Here is a 26,785-nt window from a genome sequence, read left to right on the forward strand (position 1 = left end):
GATTATTGTTTGTCAATGTAGGAAATATGTTTTTATGCCTTGAAGATGTCAAGTCTCTTTATTTCCGAATTGATTCATTTTACTCCATTGCTAGCATTGCTGAGATGATGGTGATTGAGCTGAAGTCTGTGCTGGATATTTTTCATTATGTCTTTATAAGATATTCAAGGAAATAGAATGGAAGAAAATCACTCTCAAGACAACATCCATATTTCTTGCTATTGCTTTTAAAGTATTCTTTGTGCTAAATGCTCTTATTTGAGGCCCGATATCTTCTAGGGCAGGGCCCTTTGATGTAGTGATTGCTCATATTTTCTGATGGTTTGACAACTCAATTCTACTTGTATTTGTTGATGGTGAAGAAGGTTCCAGCCTTCTAACTGGTTACTTTCTTACTATTTTACTATTGTTCAATACCAAATTTGTCAATCTTGTAGATGTTGGGAAACATATGTTCCACAGTAAAGATTATATACCTCCATTCCATTCCTTTTAATTAATGTAATGGACAATACAATGCAATAAAATAAAATAAAATAAAATAAAATAAAATAAAATAAAATAAAATAAAATAAAATAAAATAAAATAAAATAAAATAATATAATATAATATAATATAATATAATATAATATAATATAATATAATATAATATAATAAAGACTTGTATGTCGTGGATAAGAAAAATTGAATCACAAGTAAAAAGAGTTTCTCTGTAAATTTTTTTTAGCACATAAGAAATATATTGTAACTAATGTGTGCTAAATGCTAATAGTAAAAACATGATGTGTAAGTTTTTTTTTTTTGATAGGAAAATGTTAGTTGTTAGAAATGTTAGTAAATTAGTCTCTCCTCCAGGTTCGAACTCGGGTCCCTTCACCCCAGTGGCGGACCTTAGTGGAGACAGGGAGGAGCTGTAGCTCCCCCAAAAAATTTAGAAAAAGCTTAAATAATAAGGTTTATATAAATTTTTTAGTCATTGTAATGTTATATTAATGATAATATGCACAATATACAACGTAGAGCTCGGCGGCTTATTGGTAGCACACTTTTCCTATCTCCACGAGAGACAGGGTTTGAACCCGCCAGACCCCCAATTCACGTTTTTCATTAATATTACGTTTTTTTCTTTTTTGCGGGCATAATACGTTACGTTTAATTTCTAAACCTTGTTTTATGTGCCTCTTCGAATAGTGTATACTTTGTGAGTTGTTTTATGTACCTATCTGCATATGTATAGATTTCTTTACTTTTTTTAAAACTTTTTTGATACAGGCTGCTAAAACTATTTTTTCAACTTAATCCTTACTTACTATTTGTTCACGAATGAATTTTCAGTCAGTAGACCGGTGAAAAGACTAAGTATATTGCTCAAGTGAGAAAAAGATGGTTTGATACATACAGAAGACCCCCTTTTATAGTAGGTGAGTCTTCAACCCTAGCTCTCATTCCTATTACACAGTCCATTGACTAAAACGGTCGGATCGCACTAATGGAGGTGGACTTCTTGATTTTCTCGTCGGTCATGATGTGATTGCGAGTCATCCGTGCTGTGATTGCGAGTCGTCCGTATTGAAGTTATGAGTCATCCGTAATTGAGGTTGTGAGTAATCTGTAGTTGAGGTTGTGAGTTATTTGTAGTTGAGGTTGTGAGTCATCCATAATTTAGGTTGTGAGTCATCCGTAGTTGAGGCTGTGAGTCATCCGTAATTGAGGGGGACCTGACTGTAGCATTGACTCTGCCGTCATTCGCGGTTGAGTGAGTCTATGGTCTGGTCAAAGCACCATGCCCGTGTTGGCCCTACGGTATTTTTGGATGGATGGGCCTCTTGAAGTAACAATACCAGCTCGGTGTCAATGCTATATATGTTCGCGCGGCCCAGCCTTGAGACGACCCGGATGTGTCCCCTGAAATGGTCTGTCCAGCCTAATAATGATGTCTTATCCGGTCTAAATCACAGAGCGGTCCACTATTCTTTAAATATTTTTAATGCACACATTTTTTTTATTTAAAACGCTATATACATCTATATAAATATATGTGTTTTGATGATTAAAATATTTTAATTTATGTATCAAATTTTATTTTAGTTCCCCCAATTTTTGTAACCAAGGTCCGCCACTGCTTCACCCCACCCAACCCTTATGTCCCTAACTCTTACCGCTTGAGCTATCCTTCGGGAACACATGATGTATAAGTGGACCAATTTTTAGCATGATCCACCGTAAAACGATTCATATATGTTTAATATCAATTTTTACACTTGTTCTTCAACTGCTAAGGAATTATGCATAGGATGATAGGATTATTCAGGCCATTATCAACTTCCACTTAAATCTAACGTAAAATCAAAACTTGCTTAATAGCACATTTGATTTCTCACAAATGCTATATCTTTTTTTTTGTTATATTGAAAAGATAAATTGCACCCACCATGAATTGATTAATCTTGAACTTCCCCCAACCTAACTCATATGTTTCCCAGCTCCTACCACTTAAGATATCATATGAGGAACCTCACAAATGCTATATGTGTACATAAATGAGGTTTGTAAAATTTTAAAAATATCATACTCCGATCCTACCCAACGTTACCTTCTGTCAATGATACGTTCAAAAAAAAAATACCTTCGGTCAATGGTTTTAATTAAAAATAAACCTAGAAAAACATGATCTTCATCTTTTTCCTCTATCACCTCAAACCCATAACCCCAAAAGAAGAAAAAACCCAAAAAACAGTAAACTTGGATTTCTCTCTTGTTCTCCTTGCAAAAAAACTAAAGAATATTAATCCACTTCATCTGAAAATCCCCTAGATAACCAAAAACATTCATCTTTATCTCAACATATGTTTCTGGTCTGTTTAATTATTTTTCAACTCAACATATGTTTTATACTATATTTTATGAACCATTCTAAACAAAATATCATAAAAATAAAAGAAATTAAATTAAAGACATTTTAAGTTGGGATACATTACTGGGTTTAAAAATACATGATCCATTCCCTAATCGATAATAGTTGAATTAAATTTTTTTAATGCGATTTAACTCAATTGCTCAAATCAATAACAAATGCCTGATGATATGTCTTGTCACCTCTGCTGCAACATGCATACCATTATTCTCAATGGTGAGTGGTGATTTCCCATGGAAGATGACCTCACAATATTGGGCCTCATCACTAGTAGCCGCTGCCATATCTTCTGCTATTGTAATTTTTCCAGCTTTCAGAGTTAGAATAGCTTCTGGGACATTAATTTCCACAACTCCTTTGTATCTGTCAAGACATATATTCAATGGTTTCTTTTCTCCGGTACTTCCCTTAAGAAGTTGTTTGATTTTGTTTACCGTATTAGTGCCTTTGGCTTTGATTACATCCACCATGATCAATGCTAGGCCTTTGACATCTGCACCGGAGCTTCGAGGGTCCTGTCGGAGGAATTGAACGCAGTCACTAGGATAAGGTGTCTGCTTGCAGATTTCGTCTACAAATCTGGCATCGTTTGGTTGCAAAACTTCACAATCAACGACTAACATTGAAACTATAGCTAGAAAAAGAAAAAGAGATAGGCTCTTCAAGTTTCCCATTTTTCAAAACTATGGTTCTTTGAAAATCAAAATTGAAAGGTGAGGAAATAACTAAAATTGTTGCATTTTATAGATTGTAAAAGTCACACCAACTTTCTTTCATTAATTACATCATTAAATATAGGGAGATGTCATCCTATCCTATACTACTTTTTCATTCCCATGTTTTTTTTTCTTTTTTTTTCTCTTTTTCTTTTTGTATTAAGAGTTGGAGCACCCCTATAGTTCCTTTCTAATACATTCTATTGGCCTATAAAAAAACAAATAGTAGGTAGATGATGTCATATTTATATTTTTTGATATTTTTAGTAATTTAAATATTAAATAATTCTATATTTTCAAAAATAATTAATTTATTAATATTTCATTGAATAGTTATTAATGATATTAAAATAATTTACAAAAGTCAATTATTACTTTTTAAAAAATAAATAATGTACTAATTTCACATTTAATGATTTTTAATGACATTAGAATAATTAATAAAATTCAATTGTGATTTTTCTACCATTGAGATGTATGCTGACAAAGTCATTTTTTTAATGATTTGGTTATTTTTTATATTATAAAATATAAAAAATGAATGTAATATCTTATATTCAAAATGATATCAAATATGTCATAAAAAATCGTTATTGAATAGTTTGGCAATTAACTCAAAATATTTTTATTTTATGATTTCGTATATACATCTGGAAGATTGGAATGATTTTGGTCTATTGATTCAAAGCATAAAAAATTACAAAAAAAATGAATTAGAATTTAAATAGGATTAGAATAATTCCATATTTTAAAAATAATTAATTTATTAATATTTCATTTGATAGTTATTAATGACATTAAATAATTAACAAAAGTCAATTGTGACTTTTTTAAAAAGAAAAAAGATATTAATTTCACATTTAATGATTTTTAATGACATTAGAATAATTGATAAAAGTCAATTGTGATTTTTCTATCATTAAGATATATGATGACAAAGTCTTTTTTTAATGATTTGGTTATTTTTAATATTATAAATTTTATATTATAAAATAAATAAATAATGTAATATCTTACGTTTAAAATGATATCAAATATGTCATAAAAAATCTTATTAAATAATTTGGAAATTAACTCAAAATATTTTAATTTATGGTTTCGTATATACATTTGGAAGATTCATATAAGAAGTATAGTTTATAAGGAGGTTTTTGAAAACTTTTAAATCTTAAATTTGTTTCCTTTAATTTATGATAAACTAGCATATTCAAGGATAATAAATAAGTAAAAAATGACTGATAAAAAATTTAATATTTGATCTAAAATTTTATTTAAAAGGGGTTTGCTAATTACTTCCACTAGATTGTTTGAAGGAGTAAGTTAGCACCCAACATCTTTTCTTTTGGACTAAAAACTTCAAAATTCTCTCATATATTCAATTTAAGATGGAGGGTATTTTTATAATTTTATTTTGTTTTAAATTAAGGTTGAGCTATATTAATTGTTTTTTTTTCAATGATTCCCTTATTAATTTTAACTTGTAAAATGAGTCTCATTAATTATTCTCTCTCTTTTTCCACTTTCCAACACTAATAACAAAGGGTAGTTTTGGAAGTTTATTTTAATTCAAGACAAATTTAATGTATTTTATCTAGTTTAACTACATTTCTTAAACTATGTGAATTGTTTTTTGTTTCTTATAAATAGGACCGGACGTAGTACTCCCTCCGGTCCTATTTATAAGCATGAAAGAGAAGAAAAGTTTTGGTCCTTTTTATAAGAACCAAATGAAAGTTTGAGCTATATTAATTAATTTTTTCCAATAATGCCCTTATTAATTCTAACTTGTAAAATGTGTCTCATTAATTATTCTCTCTCTTTCCCACTTTCCAACACTAATAACAAAGGGTAATTTTGGAAGTTTATTTTGATTCAAGACAAATTTAATGCATTTTATCTAGTTTAACTACATTTCTTAAACTATGTGAATTTTTTTTTTGTTGCTTATAAATAGGACCGGAGGGAGTATTATTTATAATGAGGTTTTAGAAATCATTTAAATGCATGTTCAAATTGTTTTAATTATGATAACTAGTATAACTCCTTAAGTGGTATATGCTTGATTTTCCTTAAAAGATGTATCAGGTTCAAGTCTTATAGAAATAATTATAATCTCCTAGTGTGGATTTCTCAGCTCAAACATGATTGTTTCATGTGAGAGATACTTGTCTTACATAAAAAATAATATTTTAATAAAAATTTCAATTTAAAATATAAGTATTGAAATTTAAACATATTTTTTTATAATGGATAATTTTTTGATTTATTAGCATCATAATATATTGAAAGTATTTCATTTTTACTAATTAAAAATGTTGGGACAAAATTAAGAAAAAAATGTGAATTTATTTTGGAATGACACGTGGTATGAAAAAATGTTCAAAAATATTGAATGTCTAACATAATAATATAATATACAATATTATATATAGTCGTATTATACTACATATATCGTATAGAATAGCTAGTATGTCTCGAAAATATTCATATATATTATAATAGTACATTAAAATAATATTATATATATAATGTATAATATTTACAGAATATTTAAATAATATAAATAAAATATAATATTTTGGGTTCATCGGAAAATAAAAAATACAATATAATAGAATATAATATAACTAGGACCTGTCTACCAATGTGGACTAAACGTTAGTAGTATAAACATAAATAGGCTATTAGTAGTAATTATATAAAAGTGTGAAAATTTAGTAGTTAAACTGATGATCAACAAGACTTTGGTAAATACTCGTAGGTAATTAATAGGCGACAGTTGTATTAAATCATTAGTAACCAATGGTTCACAGCCAAAGGTAATTATCGACGGATATAACTGTTGGTAACTATCGGTGATCACTTCCTAGAATCTACTGACAATTTCTCCTTATTATCGTCCTCCTCTTTCTGTTCATCGTTCATTCGTGCTTTCAAAGATTCAAACTTAACTCTAAGATTGAGGATTTGTGATTGTTGTTGTCTGCACATTGCATGAAACAGCAGATGACGCTCAAAATTTTCTGCACAATTAGGATATAATATATGTAACAATTAAAATAGTGGGATAAGGGTAATATTAGTCCATGTGTTTGTAGAAATGTTTGATTTTGGTCACTCAGTCAAAAAGCCGCAAGTAACTGTATTATAAACCGCCAGTAACTATAAAAAAACCGCCACTAATCGTAATTTTTTGGCTAAAGAACCAAAATAAAACACTTTTTCAAACACATTGACTAATATGACATTTAACCCTAAAATAGTACATAATAATACTAAGTCAAATAATACTCATACTTATGTGAGTTTTTTTTAGTAAAGCCAAAATGGAATAAAATAATTAGCACTAGGGGTGCTAAAAAGCCCAAGTACAAATATACGAAAGAGTGTTAGAATAGAACAGAATGTTAGGTTATAATATTCTTTATTTATTTACCTATGTAATTACGAATGCAATCAGGTGATTTATTTAGATTTTATTGTTTAGTCAACTCTCTTGTATAAATACGTTGTCTTTTATCAATAATAATCACGGAATACAATTTCTTCAAGGTATCAGAAGGTAGTTGTGATCCTATGACCTAGCCTTTATTTTTCTTGTTATTTTTTTTCTATGGCCGCCGCCTACTACTTTAAGAGTGTCGCCACCGCTTCTCCCACGTGCGATCCTCAACGTGATTAAGCTCCCGCCGCCGTACTCTACTCCTAGAGCGTCGTCGCTTGTGTCGCCGTCCTCTACTCTTAGAGCGTCGTCGCTCACTCTCACTTGCGATCCTCGCTGTGATTGAGCCGTCGCCGACTTAATTTTTTAATTTTTAATTTTTCAGTTTGCTTCAAAAAAAAATCCTCCTACCGCCGCTGCCCACCACTTGTGCAGTCGCCGCCGACCAGCTACCGCGCCGAGCTACGGCCCTCGCGCCGCCGCCAATTGCTTACCCCACCCCTGCGAGCCACTAGCACCTTCACCGTTGCACATCTCCTTGTGCATGCGTGCATATCTGTAGATCTTCCTCCTAGTGTGCGCCCCCCGTCACTGGACCACGCGACCTCCGCGTTGCTCTGCCCACTTTCGTTTCCGACTGTGTCTTGCCCAGATCCGACGACCAAGACCCGTGCGCAAGGCTAACCCGTGTGTCTGCCCGTTCCTGCTATGGATTTCTCAGCAACATACCTGTATCCATCACCAACACCCGACCAACTACACTCCAGGGTCACCCACCGCCCGCGACCTAGGCATAGCCTGCCGCCGTCCGCTCGCCCTCCCTCGCCAGCAAAACGACGCTTTAGGCTACCGCCCGCGACCGCCCATTGGATTCCTTGTAGCTACCAACTCGACCCGCCCAGCTTGCAACCTCTCCAAACCCTAGCCCAGATTGGCTCGTAAAAAAAACACCCCAGTTTGTTTTTTTCGGCCCAGATCAGCCCGCAACAAAAAAAACACTTTTTTTTCTTTCGCCCAACCCAGCTAGGGATGGCAATGGGTCTTGGAACCATTGGGTACCCGCTTAAATAACCCACAATGGGTAGGGTAAAAACCCGCAAGATGGGAATGTGGTTGGTATGGGTAATTACCCGCAAAAATTAGTGGGTACGAGTGCGGGTATGGGTACTATAGTACCCAACCCGCCCCATACCCGCACACATTTTATTAATTATTTTTATTATATGTATACACACTTGAAAGTATATATATCAACAAACTTAGTTAAAGTTTCAAACTTTCTAACTTACTGTAACAAAAAAAAAACTTTCTAACTCACTCTTTTTAATTTATGCTCTTTATTTTATAATAGTAGTGATATTATTTTATGCTAGAGAATGGAAATTGCATTTCTGTTAACTAAATTGCGGGTAATGAGTATGGGTACGAGCATATAGATACCCAGAGGCTATGGGAGCGGACATTCAAATTGCTACCCACACAGGTATGTGGACGGGTACGAGTATATTTTGAAAACGCGGCTACGGGGATGGGTACTATAGTACCCTACCCATTGGCATCCCTAATTACCCAGCAAACCTAAAAAAAAAACCTTTTTTTTTTCTGATCTCGTATGGCAGATCACACTCCGATCCCGGCTCTCCGACGTCATCGGTTGTTCCTTACGCCAACAACGGTTCCTCCTCTTCAGGTCACCCAGAGTTTTCTCCCACCGCTCTCGTATTTGAAAGGTATTTTATTTTTATGACAAGCCTACCTTGAGTTCTTTTTGCTTATTTTTACTCCAGTCTCAGCATCGGTGTACCTCCAACTTCGACTACGAGGGTGTGTTAGAATAGAATAGAATAGAATATTAGGTTACAATATTCTTTATTTATTTACCTATGTAATTACGTATGTAATCAAGTTTAAATTTATTTAGATTTTATTGTTTAGTGATTTTAGTCAACTCTCTTATATAAATACGTCGTCTATTATCAATAATAATCATGGAATCCAATTCCTTTAAAGAGAAAAGCAAGAGCCTACAAAAGCCAAAAATCAATACAGAACTGTGAACACTAGTCTAGCATAATGTAACTGTATACTCCTATCTCCTAACCATGTTTTCCTTTTTTTTTTGTTGCCAAGCGAATGGGGACATTGAAAGTATTTGAAAGACTTAACAGTGGTTCAGGTGATTACTTACTAATCGTCTCTGAACATTTATGACTTCTAATTATGTGCTCAATTGCTTATTCAGAATTCTATTTAGCTAAGAAAATCCTTTCTAATTAAATAAAAATTAGGCTTAAATACTTTGGAGGTTCCTGAAATTGTATAACACACAAAAATAAGTTCCTGATTTTTTTTTTCCAATTCTTAATCCCTGAAAATTTTGTTTTAATATAAATAAGTCCCTACCCGTGTTATATGGCTCTATTTTTACACAATCATCATTTCCATGTCACTTCCACATGACTTTTACATTTCCACAAAGCTCCTCATTTATCTATTTAGCCGATGGTCATAAATGAGATTTGGCCATGAAAATGGAGTTACACCACTGTTTCCTTCTCATTGAACACAGAAGCCACTGTCTCTTTTTCTCTTCATCTTCTTCTCCTTATTCTCACTCGAACTTCAAGTGAAACCCAAATGGTGCCCAGATCGATGCTCATGAAGGAAAGTAAAATTCTTTCACCTTTTATTCTCACTACTTCTTAAGTTCTAGTCAGCTAGTGTGCGTAAAAGCAAAGTATTTCCTGGATTTTCATTGCCATCAAACAACTCTTTCCTTTTTATTATTCTTTTTTCTATCAACTATGAAAGATTTGATACACTGGTTTGTTGTCAGGGTAATTTTTCCAAACCATCTGAATTTTTTTCAAATAATTTACATTATCTTGTCTTAATATGTTGCAAAATTAGAAATAGCAACTAGCATAATAAATTTCACATCTTAGCAAATCGTTTTAAAAATGAGATACGAACAAGAGAGGAATCAGAGAGTAAAATTTAGTTTATATATTTTTCATTTATAGTGGCCCATTGGGCTGGCCCGCCAACCCGCCAGCCCGCCTTTTGGCGGGGTGGGACAGGATATGTAGCCCACTCTTTTTAGCGGGTCAGCCCAACCCGCCCCGTTTGTGGCGGGCTACGAGCGGGACGGGTTGGGGCGGGCCAACCCGTATTGCCATCCCTACACGGCATGCACCACCACTCCAATCCCATCAGTCCATCAGATTCACATTCACTTTCTCCATCACTTTCCAATGAACTAATTGGAGTGGAAGAGGAATCCTTGATAGAGGGGAGAAACAATGGACAAAGTGAACTCAGCAGTTGTGGCTATCGCTTCGAGCAGATGGCGAAGACCGACATGAAAATCAGGCAGTAGTGAGGATTGTTTTGTGTTCAGGCAGAAATGATACTGAATCATTCAAGATAATCATTCATTCTGTTTGCTTTCTCTATGTCCCTTCCTGCTGCACCTGCTTCCTTCTACCATGTGAAATTGTTGTGCTCAGCCAAAAATGAAACTTGTTGTAATAATTACTCAAGGAGTAATAATTACATAGTGTTCCAAAATGACAAGTGTGTTGATCTTGCATTGAATGGATTGGAATGAAGTCCCACATAGAAAGTGGAGCAAATTTCCAAAGCATTTATATACCATTAAATGCCAACCATTCAACAAAGAGACAAAGTGAGGATATAGTGCCACATGTGCATGATTTGGTGGTCCCAAGCTTTTATGTCACATGTTCCATTCACACTACCCCTCGCCGGTGCCGGTGTCGCCACCGGCGTGGGCATAGAGGCGCTAGTGGCGGCTTATAGACGGCGACGCGGTTGCCGTAACGACCGCTTGTTTTTGCTCGTTTTGAATTGGAAAATTGCGACTGTTGGGAACAGATATATCTGTTGGTAACAGACACAATATATGAAGGGTCGCAATCTTATACATTGTTCTGTTTTTTGCCTATAAATACAGTGCATATTCAGAGTTCAAAACACACACAATCATATCCTCTGTTTCCAGAAAATCACTTCCCTTCATTTCGAGTTTTCATTAGTCTTGTGCAAACTCGAAGCAAGGCTGATTATCCTGGGTATTCTTGCATCCAAACTCTAAGACGAAATCAGAGAGTGCTTGAAATACTTTAAGGAAAGTGATTTCCATCACGATCAAGCCTATTTTTCTAACAAAACTGTGTACCTTTAAGATAATGGATATGATAAAGCAATTGAACCTGTATGTTTCACAAGGTGTAACTATTACTTTATTTCGGGTTTTGTCAAAATCTTATTAGGTGCACAGTCAATGTTTGCATGATAATAAATTAATAATACTCATTGCAGTATCTCATGTCTTTTCAATATAACTTTCCATGATGCATGTAGTGTGCTTTTGTATTTATGTCTCATTTAGCTCATTGAAACTTTATTTCTATCATTGCAAGGCTCTTGAAGTTGTTCAGCAGTGCATGAAATTCACTCCCATTCACACAAAGAAAAATGGGGTGGTGGAGTTTACTTGATCTTTATATATTCTAAAGTTTACATTTCTAAATTGTAGAATAATATTTCGTGCATCGGGCACGGGTCAAAATCCTAGTATCAACTTATAGTAGCCGCATTCATACTCCATGCTTTGAGGTCCACAGTGATCGGCTCAGTACCATTGTTGAAGACAAAAACGTGAGCTTGATCCATCACTGCAAGCTGTGGATAAACCCTGGTAATGTAGGAAGCACAAACTTAGTTTACAATTTAATTGTAACTAGAAGTTAGAATTAAATTGGCTATTAAACTTCACAGATACTATTAGTCAGTTAGCGTATTTATGTTATCACAGTTACCTAACACAATTGTATATATAGTATAAACTACACTATCATTCAATACAAATTACCAATTCATTTTCTCCCAAATTACTCAGTGTTCAATTCTTGTTACCTGGATAAAATATTTGTCTTCCCTCCTTCTGCAAAACTTTCCACCACTGAGTGATCTATCTGCCATAGTTAAAAAATAAAATCAGAGGACATTGATCGATCGATTATTATAGTCAGGGTTGGAGGTGATAGCTTTATATATATGTAAAAACCAAATTGAAAAGAAAAATGTAAAAACCAAATTGAGGAGGGGGTTGCCTTTGCACATACCAAACTCCTGAGTGAAAGGTTCTTGCTTGCCGCTACATCCACATCAACAAATCCAGCAAATGCTGGCTTGTACCATAACGGGTCATCCACCAAAGAGGATCTGTTTCAAAAATGCAAAACAAGAAAACCAGTTAATTTTCAGGTCCCTATTTGAAAAATGGAAATCCAGGTCCCTATTTGAATTAGACAAACCTTTGTGCGTCAGAACACAACAGAACCACATGTTTTCCTGGAGCTTGGAAAATTCTGAAGAAGACCGGAGTGAACTCCTCCAAATATTTTGAAGCCAAAGTCAGAATTCCAAAAGGTCCAACCCCGCCTTCAACCATGGAACCCTTTTGGGCACATAGATCCTGTGGGTTTACCCAACTAGGATCATATGCCTCGGCCCTATGCAAGCTAGAAAATGAGAATGTGACTTCCACATCTGCCTGTAATTGTGTAAAACATTATCATTAGTTTATCTATATTGATACTAATCTACTACACTTTAAAAGAGACTCAAGAAATCACTATTTCTAAAAGAACTTCAGATCTGAGCCGTCTATTTCAGGCTCTCTCCATTTTCACTCTTTAATCTTGGCCACTCACTTGTGAGTCATTTTTGCCTCTATTCTACTCGGGGTTCTCTGTATCGTTGGCATCACATAACGAGTTGATGGAGTATGGGATGAAGGTGATAATTGTTTCCCAACAAAGCATATGCTATTAATCTTGTCTTGATCGATTCACAGGTTATTTATTTTATTTTGTATTTTTGTAGTTCTATTTCTATGTGGAATTTAAGCATATCCTATAATTTGTTCTTCTATTTTGTTGTATAGGATGTCAAAATTGAGGCTTGTATTAAGAAGAACTATCTCAGTAAGTTCAGGAGTGAATTCTCAGAGGGTGGTGTATATAAGATAACTTATTTTGGTGTTTCTAAAAACTCTGGCGCATTTTGTGCATTGGATCATGAGTTCAATATTTTCTTCAATTTGAGGACACAGGTTGTGCCTGAATCTTCAGAAGTTATTCCAACGATTGGGTTATCCTTGAAAAACTCTGCTGACATTGAAGCTACTCTTGGGGAATCAGATATTCTCATAGGTAAGTTTACTCCTTCCATTTCAATGTAGGATTTTTTTTGGGTATGATGATGATGATTATGAGTTTAAGTTTTATGTGTTTTATACTTATCTGTGGTGTATTACATTGTGTTGTAATTGGAATGCCTTTTTGTTGCAGTTTAATTTGTTTTGATATTATAATTGTATTAAATTAGGAATCCAAGCATTATAGAGAAATTCAAGGTAGCAGTTAGCACTCATTGTAGAAAAGATGGGAGGGTCTCTTTTTGGGTGATTTAGGGATATGTGGAGAAGACTTGTATAGACGCATCGGTAAGGAGGGAATACCGGATAAGGTAGACCAGCAGTTAGAGATAGAGGGACACCAAGAAAAATTATACGTGAAACCATGTATAGATTTGGATTTAAATTGTCTATCTTTAGACATTATTCATGATAAGATATTACGGTGTTGTTTAATCCATGTAGCTAATTCTACCTATTGGGTGATGTGCAGGTAAATAGAGTTTCCAGTTCCTCTATACTTCTCATTCCAAATATATATTTGATCTGCAGGTATGAAGACATTCTTCTATCCTTGTGGAACATTTTCAAAGAATGCTACTGTTGCAAAATCAGGCCCATATGTAAGTTAGTTATAATGTATTGTGTTAGCATTAAAGTGATGAGTCTATATCTGAGTAGTGTTTCTTGCAAACAAAGGCAGAATTTATGAAAATCAAGTTGATATTGATATTAACATTATACTATCCCTTAGATTTGGTAGCCAATACTTATTCAATTGACAGAAATTGAAATTTTGCTTAATTTCTAATTGGCCTAATTTTCTATTAGTATAGTGCTTTCTTGCTGTTTCTACTGTTTGGTGATTTGGAATGGCTCGTGGTAGGCTTGTGAAATTCAGATTGGGGTATATATAGGCACTTTGGAATGACATTTAGTGGTGTTGGACCTTGTTTGTATTTGAAGTTGCAAGTATCTGTAATTCTCTTGTCTCTGTACTGTTGTCCTGGTTTTTTTGGTTTGGCTTCTTTTTTCTGGTTTCTTTTTTCTCTCTTTTTTATTAAGGGTTGGAGTACCCTTATACTTCATTTTAATGCAATCTTGAGCTTATGTATTTGGGTTCTCCTTTGGGGGGTTGCCCACGTCGAAAGGTTTTCTGGAACCCTGTGGTCGAAAATATGAAGCAGAAGCTTGGCTCATGGAATTCAAAGCATCTGTCTTTAAGTGGCAGAGTGGTGTTACTCAAATCAGTTTTGAACTCCATCCCTCTTTATTACATGGCGATATTTAGGGCGCCTTTGGGTGTGATTAAGGAATTGGAGAAGGTGATGAGGGGTTTTTTGTGGGGAGGTCAAGAGGGTCGGAGGAGAATTTCTTGGGTGGCTTGGGAGGAGGTGTGTAGAGGTCTGAGATTCGGTGGTTGGGGAGTGGGGGTTTTGGAGTGGAAAAATAAAGCCCTGTTATTAAAGTGGATTTGGAGGTTTGGGCGTGAGAAAAGTCTGTTATGGAGAAGAGTTGTGTGTGAAAAATATGGTTTGGATGAGAGATTTGTTTTCTTGAAGTTGGAAAGGACAGTGGGGCGGAATTGTTCGGTGGTGGCTGCAGATATTTTTCGGGTTATGCAAGAAAATTCTTTGGTTGCAAATGAATTTAGGCAGGGTTTGTTTTGTAAGGTGGGGGGAGGGAGTGGTGTGCGGTTTTGGAGTGATGTGTGGGTGGGTGAGGAGGCTTTGCAGGTGAGGTTTCCTCGTGTGTTTGCATTATCAGTAAACAAGTCAGTGTCAGTGGCAGATGTGGGGGTGATAGCGGAAGGGAAATGGAGCTGGAGTTTGGAATTTAGGCGAGGGTTTTTTGATTGGGAGATGGCTCAATACAATGCGTTTATGCAGGTGATTGGAGGGGTAAAACCAGCAAAATCTAATTTGGATGTTATCATTTGGAAAGGGGACAGATTAGGTATCTATTCTGTGAAAAGAATTTGTGACTTGGTGGAGGAGAGGGTTTGCTTGGCTGATGTGTGGGCAGTGCCCAAGAAAATACTTAGCTGTGTTCCTCCAAAGGTAGCATTACTGATCTGGCAAGTTCAAAGGGATAGACTGGCATCAAAACTAAATTTGATGGTGCGTGGCGTAGAGTTATTCTGTGAAAAGAATTTGTGACTTGGTGGAGATCAGAGGCCTTGGAAGTTGTCTTATGAGTTTAATTATATTGATTTTTTGATGACTAAAGTTAACTGTGTTGGTGTCAGACATATTTTGAGGGAGGGAAATATTATTGCAGACTATTTGGCCAATCAAGGATGTGGGAGGGAGGATGAGATTTGGGTGGTTTCTGATCCTGTTTAATTCTTTTCAGAGAGGGCTGCTGGTATGGTGAAGAGGTTGTAGTTTGGTTTTCTAAAGTGTTACTGCTGTCACGTTCTTTAAATGCATTGTTGTGTAGGGATATATATTTATTAGGGTTAACTATCATATTAGTCCCTGTCTTTGTGTCGCCGTCTGAACTAGGTCCCTCACCGGAAAAATTATTGAAATAACTCCTCTTCTTTGTAAATTGTTTGGAGCAGGTCCTCGCCGGAGCTCCAAGCTCCGACGAGTGATGATTTGGAAGGCTGAGTGGATTAATGGTGCTTACGTGGATTTAAAAAATAAAAATTACACACCAGAAAATTAAATTAAAAACCCAAACTAAATTAAATTACTCATCATAAAATTTCTTCTATTTCCAGAAAATCAAAACACATCTTCATCTCCTTCTTCATCATCTTTATCATCTCACAAACATCTTCATCTTCTCCATCCTATCATCTTCATCCCCTTTCTTCAATACCCAGATTAAAAATTCAAGATCTAAAGCCTCAATCTTAATAATCATACACTCATCAACCCATACTAACGTTTATTATTCACACAATCATCAACTCATTATAAACTCAATCTTTTAATTCATTTTCATCCCACATTCATCAACCCATCATCAGAAACACCACGTTCAACAAAAAATCATCAGAAACACCAACATTTCCTTATCTATCATCACCTCCTATTAATTTACAGTTCCTAGACATTTCTATTCCACCACCTGCGCCCCACTTGTCCCAATGTCTTGGACCCATTGGTACTTCCATAGGAACACCAGCCGTCCAGCCCTACCTGTACGAGAAAAATTATGGTTTTCAAAATTCGGGCTTTCGTTCAAAATTGGGTTGGTGAAGTGAATCAATTGAAATAAAAGAAGAGGAGCATGTGATTACCATGTTTGGGCATTTTGAGAAGGGCGAGGGAGGAGATGTAAACCTGCTCGGAGGAATCGAGGGTGGGGGAATCAGGTGGAGGGTGACCTAGTGCTCCTCCTGTACCCGCGAACATCCTTTGAAGCCTCTCCATACCCGACATGTCACTCACGAAAACCACCAATTACAAAAACAAAGACAAGAACCTCCGCCAACCTCTGGGTCTCCCTTTCTTCCTCCTCGCACCTTCGTCATCCTCTGGGTTTTCGATTCACAGATCTGGTTGCAGGTGGGGGTTGGGGGTGGAGGTAGAGGTTGCAGGTGGTGTTACTGGTGGGGTTGGGGTTTTAGGTTGCAGGTGAGTGTTGATGCTCAGGAAGAAGAAGAACCCTAGATTGGGAATTTTGGTTAATTTGGGGAAAATTGATTTTGTTTATTAGATTGGGTTAGATTTGCTAATACTTAATAGGTTTTATTTTTATTAATTCGGTTTAATTATGTGATGTGTTATTAAATTTTTATTTTGTACTTTTTTTTAAAATCCATGTAAGCATGATTAATCCACTCAGCGTTCCAAATCATCACTCGCCGGAGCTCCGGGCTCCGGCGAGGACCTGCTTCAAACGATTTACAAAGAAGAGGAGTTTTTTCAATAATTTTTCCGGCGAGGGACCTAATTCAGACGACGACACAAAGACAGGGACCAATATGATAGTTAACCCTATTTATTAACATGTCATCATGGACTGTTGGGTTTGTGGCAATTTGGCTTGGTCGTTCACAGAATTTGCTGGTTGGGAGGTTTATTTAGTATTTGGAACATAGATGGATTTTTTTTTTTGGTCAAAAACATAGATGGATTTTGATATGCTGTTTTTGAATTGGTTTGGTGGGGTTTGGGCCGTTTGGTTTTTTCATGAATGGTGTATTGGCTTGTTTTTTGGAGGATTTTTTGGCACTTGGTGATTTGGGTACTCTTTTTCCTTACTAGGTTTTTCCCATTGGTTTTTCCTAATAAGGTTTTAATGAGGCTCTCTCCCAAGTGTGCTCTTTCAAAACTGGTCCAGTTGTGGTTGGTTACATGAGAGGCTTGTTCTCATGGTTCCTATTTTCTCTTGATTAATAAAGTTTCTTTTTGCTGTAAAAAAAAAAATTTCTTTTACTAAATTCACTGCTTTGCATTTAATAAGCCTACCCACTATTAGTACTATCTTTGTGCTTTGAAAGAGAGTCAAACATTGTTACTGAATTAATGAATCATTTTATTAGATAACCTTACCTACATTGTCCAAAAATTTGTACTTAATTGTGTGGTCAATTTTCTTCATTTCATGATGACAACTCCTATAAACAAGATTTCCTATCGAGATATCCGTTGTTTTTTTTTTCTAAACATACATTAACTTGCATGTTAGATGAAGATTTCTATATATAAACACACTATAGCTAGGTGAAACGAGATTGGTTTGAACCAAAGTTCCTCTCACTCCAATCTATTCGTGAATATCTCCCAGCCTTGGCTCTGTGTATGTTTCTCTTCTATTTGGTCTTATAGCATGTTTTTTCCTTCAACTTCCAGATCAATTCGTTATTTATGCAAAAATATTATAGATTATTATATTTTGTCAAGTATCAATTAAGAACAATTAAATTTTTTTGGCCTCTAGAATGCTAGCTCATCAAAGACATTTTTCTGTACTCTCTTTCAGGTATCTGCTTTGAATAAGGCAACACCAGGAAGTGTTAAGTCAGTTTTCAAAGCTTGGGAAGACCGTTTGAAAGTTCCTAAAGGAATAGGTAATAAAGCGACTTTGTTGCCTACTGCCACTAAATCACACCCCCCCCCCAAGTCAAACTGGGACCTGTTGTTGCACCAGGGCCGTTACTTCTTGGGTAATGCATTCAACTTCAGTTGCTAGATATCAATATTTAAGATTCATTGTTTGGTCTTTAACCTGTAGTAATTTATCCTCTTTGGTCACATTCGCTTTAGGCCCCGTTTGGATAAACAGCTTAATTAAGTGCTTATGGTCATAAGCGCTTATGACATAAGCGCTTATTCATAAGCTATTTTTAAAAATTTATTGAAATAAATTAAAAATAAGCTGTGTATAAGCATAAGCTGTTTTTCATAAGCTATCCTGAGTAGCTTATGAAAATAAGCTGAAAATAGCTTATGGCAGACTATAAGCTGTTTGCATAAGCTCTCCCAAACACGGGCATAAGAGCTTATGCTGTCAGATAAGCTCAAATAAGCTCTTCCAAATTGGGCCTTAACAGGATCACTTGGAAACCAAGGGTGTAACGATGGCCCAAACACTGGCAGATTTAGCGCTCTGGCCAATAAGCCAAAGCTATTCAGTGGCTTAAAGTTTTACATTTTGGGTGATTATGTGCCGAATTATAAGGAAGATCTTGAAGATTTAGTTGAAGTGGGAAGAGGTGCAGTTTTAAGAAGCAAGGATAAAATGGATGCTAAAAGACATGAATTTGAAGTGGCTTCAAATTTGCTGATTGTTTACAATCTTGATCCGTCACAAGGAAGAAATTGGGGGATGAAGTTTCAACTCTTTGGCAGAGACTAAATGAGGCAAAAGATCTAGCTGCCAATACTGGTTCCCAAGTCATTGGTCACACATGGATTCTGAAGTCAATTGCTGCGTGTAAGTTGCAGCCTTTTGTTTGCTAAAACGCATTCTATAGCTGATATTTTGTCCCTCTATTGATAGGGTCTTTATTCTGCAAAAGATTTTATCTATTACGTACGGTATGTCAATTGAATTTATATCTTATGTTAGCTATGATATTGAGAATGTCAATTGAATTTATATCTTATGTTAGCTATGAGACCATTTACAATGGTTGTTGAAAAATTGTGTTGAGGATTGTTTAGATGTTGTAGTGGTTGTTGAAGAATGTTCAGGGTGATGTGGAGGAGAGAGGGAGAGGAGAAATGTTGAGGATTCTCAACAAAGTTGAGAGAGCGGCCGGACGCCACGTGGCGCTCTCCCAATGGCCACCACCAGGCGCGTGGCCATCACGCGCAGACAAGGCGCGTGACGCGCCTGCGGAGAAGAGAGAAGCTGACGGATTATGGAGAGATAGGCCACGTGTCTGCGCGTGATTGGGTCGCCGAATTTCTTTTACCCTTATCTTTTGAACTCAATTATTTCATTAAAAAAATTATTTTTTGGAAAAAAAAATGTATACCAAAATTCATGATTTTTTTTCCCTCTATAAATAGAGACTTGGTTCGTTTCATTTGGGCACAGAAAAAAAAAACAAGTTTTTCTCCATCTTATTATCTTTCGTTTGCGTTTTAAGTTAAGAAAATAAAATAAATTATTGTGTGCTTAGTTTGTTGTCTTCCATTTTTAAGTTAAGGAAATAAAATAAATTATTGCCTATATTTAAAAAAATTAATTTGTTAAGTGTTTATTATTTAATTTAATTAAAAACAATAATTGTAATTTTATGTAAATAATAAAAACAAAAATATAAAATTAAATAAAAATATGAAATAAAAAAGTGGTGGGGTAGGGTGTTGAGAGAAAACCATTGGAGTGGGTAATTGTTGAGAGAGTGTTGAATTGGAGAGAGAAGATGATGTGAATTGTTTGGGAAGAGAAAAAGTGGGGTTGAGAAAGAGTAAATAAAACACAATTCAACCAACCATTGCTCATGGTATGATATTGAGGGATGCTAGCAGTATGTTTGACCGTTTTTTATTTAGTGAAATGTATTTGTGATTTACTTAAAAGAACAGAATCACTTGGAAAGCAATGAGGGTGATTCTAAGTTACTTGTATTCATTCCGTAAGTTTCTATGCCCTGCACTCATCTTGTGTTGTTATATACACATGCTAAGTCATGACATGTTTGAAATATAGTGGGTGGATAGTTGTCAATTTAGTACTTATGCCATAGTTAATTTTCATTTTTCAAACTACTTCCTTGTCAATGGCCTAGAAGTTTGGATAATCTTTTCAACAACATAACATCTCCATAATCAAGGATCTGCATGTCTTAATAACAGCATCAGATATCAATTCATTTTCTATGGAGCAAGGTAGGAATGCTTCAAACATTAATTCTAGCAGCAAGGGGGAAAACAACATAATAGAAGATGATCATATCAAGAGTTAGAAAACAACAATTCTTAAAAGAAAAGACTGAAGGAAGGATTATTGTGAATGATAAGTTAGAGAAACAGAGTTAATCTATAAAAAGTTTAAAAACAGGGAGGACAATCGATTGCTTACTGACTGAAAAGTTACAATCATAATCCAACGAAATGTATTTCAGTATTTCTATTTATAGTATTTATCACATGTTATTTGATTACTATTGATTCAATGTAATTTGTAAATTAATTTTTCTTATAATTACGATGTAAAAAGTAATATATTCGCAGATTTATGACAAATAAATTTGAACTACTAGATTTTATGTTTATTTTTGTAAGTTATTTAAATAAATTATTTAATTTACATACTATAAATACGCTGAAATTTATAGCATGAAGTAGTTGTAATTTTGTTCCATCTTTTTTACTATGTTACTAAGACCTCTCCTTTAACTGTGGTATTTTGTGTTAAATGTGATACTATCCAATGTTGGCTATGCTTTTGAAATTTTGAATTTATTTTGATTCTGCATGTTTTTTTTAGTGATGAAGAATTATATGATTTCTCTATGTTTGTTCGTAGGTATTGAAATTAAGTGAGATTATTTTGTTTACTATTTTGTCTATAATTGTTTCTCCCTTTGATAAATAGATATGAAATTTATATTATATTCTTAGTTGCTATTGAAGTACGATATTAGTGTACATAATCTCAATATGTACGAGAATTAATAAAAAAATTATCAAGTTATTTTTCTTGCTTATTAAAAATAGTTTAGTTATATTTGTATTTCATTAGACTTATAATTTCAACCTTTGTACATTTCTATCAAAAACTATAACATTGTTATTGTATTGAAGTTATATTGGAAAAATATGTAAAACACATTTGTTACACATATTAAATTTCATAATCAGTTTTTTATCACCTATATATTGGAAAAAATGTAAAACACATTTGTTATGTGATTATCCAAGTTTTCGTTATTCGTATGTGTGTTAATTTATTCAGTTTAATAAACTAAATAAATAAATATGATTAGTTGTAATTGCTCGTCCGTGCATCGCACGGAGACGGGCTACTATCCTAGTATGTTATAGTTGTTATAGTAAGCATTGTTTATATATTTCTTAGAAGGAGAACATCAATTAATAAGGCTAATGTTGGATTAAATTTTTTACCTGGGCAGGAGTTACTCCATCCACTTTAGCAAGTTCTCCCTTCTGAAGCTTAAGATTAGTCATAGTAACTTCTTTTCCTCGAAGACTCTTCAACTCGTCAACAGGCCACAATATCAATTGCTTCCTGGTGGAATCAAGCCATAAAGATCTTGGAATTGCCTGAAGATTTTAACATACACATATAAACTACTCTAGCTTGAACAAGTATTAAAACTAAAATTGGCTTATGAGTTATGAAATCCCAAGTTTAAGTAATTTCAAGATATGTATTATTACCTGAATTCCTGCCCATCCTTTTCTAATATCATCATTTGGTTTATCAGACTCATTTGCCCAACCCCACAAGATTCGGCGGTTAGTGCTGGGGTCAAAGAATGACTTGGAAGCATAGAAGTTTCCATAGTCATATCTAAGACCACTTGAACCATCTTCTGAGGTGTTGTCAGGAACATACTTATCCTTCTTTGTAAAGTATGTTCCTAATGTGTAGTACTCGGTCCTAGTGTCATCAAGGCTGACCTTCAACACGTGTTTAGCATGTTTCTCTTCCTCTGAATAGTCCAATCCTTTTCTACCTCTCAACGAAACTGGAAAAAGATCCGGACACTCCCACATACCGTTGTCCGCTGAATGGATTGGGTGTTTGGCCCGAACCCACTTGACAAAATCCTTGCTGTTGTACAAATGTGCCATCCCTTTACGCTTCCATTTTCCACCGACCAAGATCTTCCAGTGGCCGTCCTTGCTCCACCAAGCAGTTGTCGGGTCGCGAAACTTTGTTTTGTTCATCCCTTTGCCGGCCACAATTATCGGGTTGAGTTCATCGGGCTTCACCCACTTTCTAAGGAGTGGATCAAACGGATCTTGCGGTTCGATGTAACACTGAACCTGAGTGTTGTCATTGTCGATCACTCCGGTGTAGAGAATCACGGGTCCCTTACCCGGAAGAATAGTGGCCGACCCGGACCAACAACCGAACTTATCAAATGGTTTGGACGGGTAAATAGCAGGTTCAAGAATTTTCCAGTTAATAAGATCCGTTGAAACCGAGTGGGCCCACACGATGTTGCCCCACGTTGAGCCATTGGGGTTGTACTGATAAAACAGGTGGTACACTCCATTATAGTACATGGGTCCTGTGTTTTTAATTGGCATTTACCAGTGTAACATGTTAGCATAAAGTAAATGAAATGAGGCTTAGGGCCTGCTTGATTGCGTTTTCAGTTTTTTGTTTTCAAAAACTAATTAGTAAAACAGTTTTTCAGAACAAAACAAAAATAAAACTTGTTTGGTAATAGTAATTTGAAAACAGTTTTGAAGAAAAGAAAACCAAAAAACGTGTTTGAAAACTTGTTTCAAAATCTTGTCTTAAAATGGCATCATGTCAAGAGCTAATCGAGTTGGACAGTAAAATATTTTCATATTTGATTCATCTCCTCATCATCAATGGCGATTTTTTTAACCAATGAAAACTCTAAAATTTCAGAAACTCATTATATTAATTCTAATTTCATAAAGAGCTGCTACCTCCTCGGTCAAATATATGCATCAGTCAGCTTCTTCCCAATAATACAATCACTGGGCTGAATGAAACAAACCCATCCCACCTATCAGTTTTCTTTTTTGGTTGTCAAAAAGACCTATCATCTTGTTTGTGCAACCCGTTGAGCACCCCCATTAATCTCCTTCTCTCTTTTATTATTCCCATTTACCTACTAAACATTGGGATTTATAGAGTTAGTTTATACTTCATCGAGTTTAAAATTAAACCAGCACTCCACAATAGTAGTAATTGTTATTCCTTGGTGTTCTAGTGAAATTCTACCAATGAAAACTAGTAATCATTAACCAATGTAAGTGTTGAATCAAACAAAGATGCACAATTGTTATAGCCCGCACCAAACCTCATTTTTAATTAAATCCCACATTATATAGCCTTAAAACGAGACCATATAATTACAGGAGTATCATTTAATAAAAAACGTCATTCTCCGTGTTTCACCGAGTGTTGAGAAACAAAACAAAAAATAGAAAATAAAAACAACTTTAAGTTGTTTCCTGTTTTTTGTTTTAAAAACAAAAAGCAAAGAGTTGTTTTCAAAGCTAATAGTTGTTAAAAAGTAAAAACAATTGTACCAAATAATTATTTTTTTTTGGTTTATAGAGCTAGTTGTTAAAAACAATTGTACCATTTATGAAAAACACTATTCTCCATGTTTTTAGAGTTTTTGTGTTTTCAAAAACAAAAAACTGTTTTTAGAAACAGAAATCAAACCGGCCCTTAATCACCTAATTAAGGGATCAAAACTGAAATAAAACCATAAAATAATGAATGCTGTGAAATTTGGGGGTAAAATATGAAGTTATTCGGCTCACCATTCGGGTCTGCAAGTGATTGATTTGATGCGTCCATTTTACACCAATTTAGGAACCATGAAAGATTAGAAAAGAAAAGTTAGCACCAGAAAAGGGAAAAATTCAACCCAACTATATTTTTTATTTGGAAAAAGAACATATATCATAGATAAAGATCATAAGGTAGCAAGGTTACAAGTTAATCCAGAAAACACGAAACAGAATTGAGATTCCTAGAGTAACCAAGTCAAGGAATAATAAATAATAAATAAATAAAACAACAACAACAATATATTAACCAAGTCAAGGAATAATAAATAATAAATAAATAAATTATCAATCCGCATTCTTTGTTCGATCTAATTAAAATATCTATGAGATCATTCTTTTTTTTTTTGAAATCATATATGAGATCATTCTCTTACTTTATTTGTAACAGTTACGTGTATATGCAAGAGCTTCTATATGGTAAAGGCTTTGAGACATAAGGGTTGAGAAGGGGAAGGTCCAGGATTCAAATCCTATAAGAGAATTTTGAAAAAAAAAATACACTTGGTTCCATTTTTTATTTCTCTTTCATTTTATTACAAACCAACAAATCATATTATCATTTTCTGTTACTTGCTATGTGCACTTCAAAATAAAAAGATATACATGGCATCTATATGCATGGAACTTTACTTTTTAATTAACTTAATTCATATTAAAAAATAACCAATCCGATGCGCAAAATTTTCACATACGCGCATGTGCATTAAGATTCCGCTCACTTAATCTATCGTATGCATATTTCAACATTACTTTTTTTTTCTTCATTCAACACACTTCTCACATGACACATGTTTTGGTTAATCGATTTTATATTTAAATTTCTTTGAAATTAAAAATTTAATTTAATTTTATTTTATTCATTATAAAAATTTAATTATTTAAATATTGTAACTGAAAATGATAATGATTTTATCAAAATAAAAGAAATTCAATTATATCATACAAACAAAAGAAAATTTCAATTATTTTAACAAATGAGGAGATTTGCATTTAAAAAAAAAAACAAATGAGGAGAATTTGAAAATCCAGTTAAATTCTTCGAATTTTAGATTTTATCATCCAAACACACAAATATTCCTATGTAGGTTTTAGTATTTAGAATGTTTTCCTGTTTATTTTTCTTAATGCAAACTATAACACACCTTCTAAGACAAAATGATCAAGTCAAAATGCTTAAATAAAGTTGAGGTTGATAAGAACTAATTACTAACCGTTAATCCAATTCCTTGGAGGCTGAAAATGGTATCCTGTTCTATGCATTCTGGTTATTTCATGTTCAGATTGAACTGCTTCCAAGCCATTGCTTAGTGACAGACTAATGGCGGCGAGAACCAAATAGTGTGTGAGAGCCATATGTCCCTTATGCTACAGAAAGGAGAACAATGTTATAAATAAGGAGAGAAAAATTCTTTAGTTTTAAAATTACATACAAGTTTTCAAGAAGGCAAACGAGCTCACCGTTCTCTGCGATGCCAAAGTTTCCATTATCATGTTCTCCAGCACTGGCAAGCTTCACGAGTATATTAGCCCCTTCACCTCAACAAAGATTCGATCAGTACCAGATGACTGTAGGAGACTAGGAGTTGATCTGTTGAGCTCTCCTTAATTATGAGAATATGCAAGAGAGCTTGAAGAAACTGAAGGAGTTGAACTGGAATCTTCGTAAGGAGATTAGGCAGAGGGTGGGGGATTGTCTGAACAATCTGAGCACGGATGAACTCAGGCTGCTTGAGGAAGAAATGGACAAGGCCGTCAAGGTTGTTCGTGAGCGTAAGTATAAGGTCATAACAAATCAGATGGATACCCAAAGGAAGAAGTTTAATATCGAAAGAGAGGTGCACAATACACTCCTACGTGACCTAGTGCACAATACGTAGGTGGTCCTTTATGCTGCAATTCTGTAGCAGATATAGATGGGGCAGATTTTGTTTTGTCTAAGAGGACATTTTAAATGTAATATTTATAAAGTTACCATGAATATATTTTAGATAGTAAACTAATTTAAATACTTGTTTTCAAGAATCTATACATAAATATAAAACGATGCAATTGTTTTGCTTAGAAGCACGGTAGTCTAATGGGTAGGATTTGTGCGTTTTTTGCTTGAAGTTCCATGTTAGACTATATTGTTGTAAACTTGTAATAGTAGCATACCAGTATTCTTTGACTAATTTTCTAGTTTAATTTGTGTTATACACGCCACACTTTATTTTCTCTATCTCATAAACAATGTGTTGCCTAGTACATAAACAAATATATGTATTTTTTTTCGTAACATTTGGAAAATAAATAATATATGTAGTTAATTAGTAGTATATTAGAAATAAGTGATCTATATATTCATACTCTAAATAAATTTATAAATCGTTAATTTTTTTACTGTATTATTAATTTGACACAATTTTAATTCATCAAACGGTATTTATTTAATAGTGTGAAAAAATTACTAAAAATTAAAAGAGCAAAATTTACTATAAATGAGGTATTTTTTGACAGCTTAGTGCTGATGTAGCTAGTGGGGTGAATTCCCATCACCCGAA

The 26,785-nt window shown here is 34.4% G+C and overlaps 2 protein-coding genes across 2 annotated transcripts; both read right to left on the reverse strand.

The window, feature by feature from the left end:
- Positions 1–2,949: 2,949 nt before the first annotated feature.
- Positions 2,950–3,624, reverse strand: LOC130732596 (cell wall / vacuolar inhibitor of fructosidase 1-like). The gene has a single exon (XM_057584607.1). The coding sequence runs from the start codon at positions 3,587–3,589 to the stop codon at positions 3,059–3,061; it is 531 nt and encodes a 176-aa protein (XP_057440590.1). The 5' UTR covers positions 3,590–3,624; the 3' UTR covers positions 2,950–3,058.
- Positions 3,625–11,484: 7,860 nt separating this feature from the next.
- On the reverse strand, positions 11,485–25,598 carry LOC130730182 (beta-fructofuranosidase, insoluble isoenzyme 1-like). Its single transcript, XM_057582124.1, has 8 exons — positions 25,457–25,598; positions 24,216–24,224; positions 22,116–22,975; positions 21,840–21,998; positions 12,416–12,654; positions 12,224–12,323; positions 12,015–12,073; positions 11,485–11,793 (listed from the first exon to the last, which is right to left on the reverse strand). The coding sequence occupies exons 1-8, from the start codon at positions 25,596–25,598 to the stop codon at positions 11,676–11,678; spliced, it is 1,686 nt and encodes a 561-aa protein (XP_057438107.1). The 3' UTR covers positions 11,485–11,675.
- Between the last annotated feature and the right edge of the window lie 1,187 nt (positions 25,599–26,785).

This window comes from Lotus japonicus, chromosome 1 (assembly GCF_012489685.1).
Source record: "Lotus japonicus ecotype B-129 chromosome 1, LjGifu_v1.2".
Taxonomy (NCBI): domain Eukaryota; kingdom Viridiplantae; phylum Streptophyta; class Magnoliopsida; order Fabales; family Fabaceae; genus Lotus; species Lotus japonicus.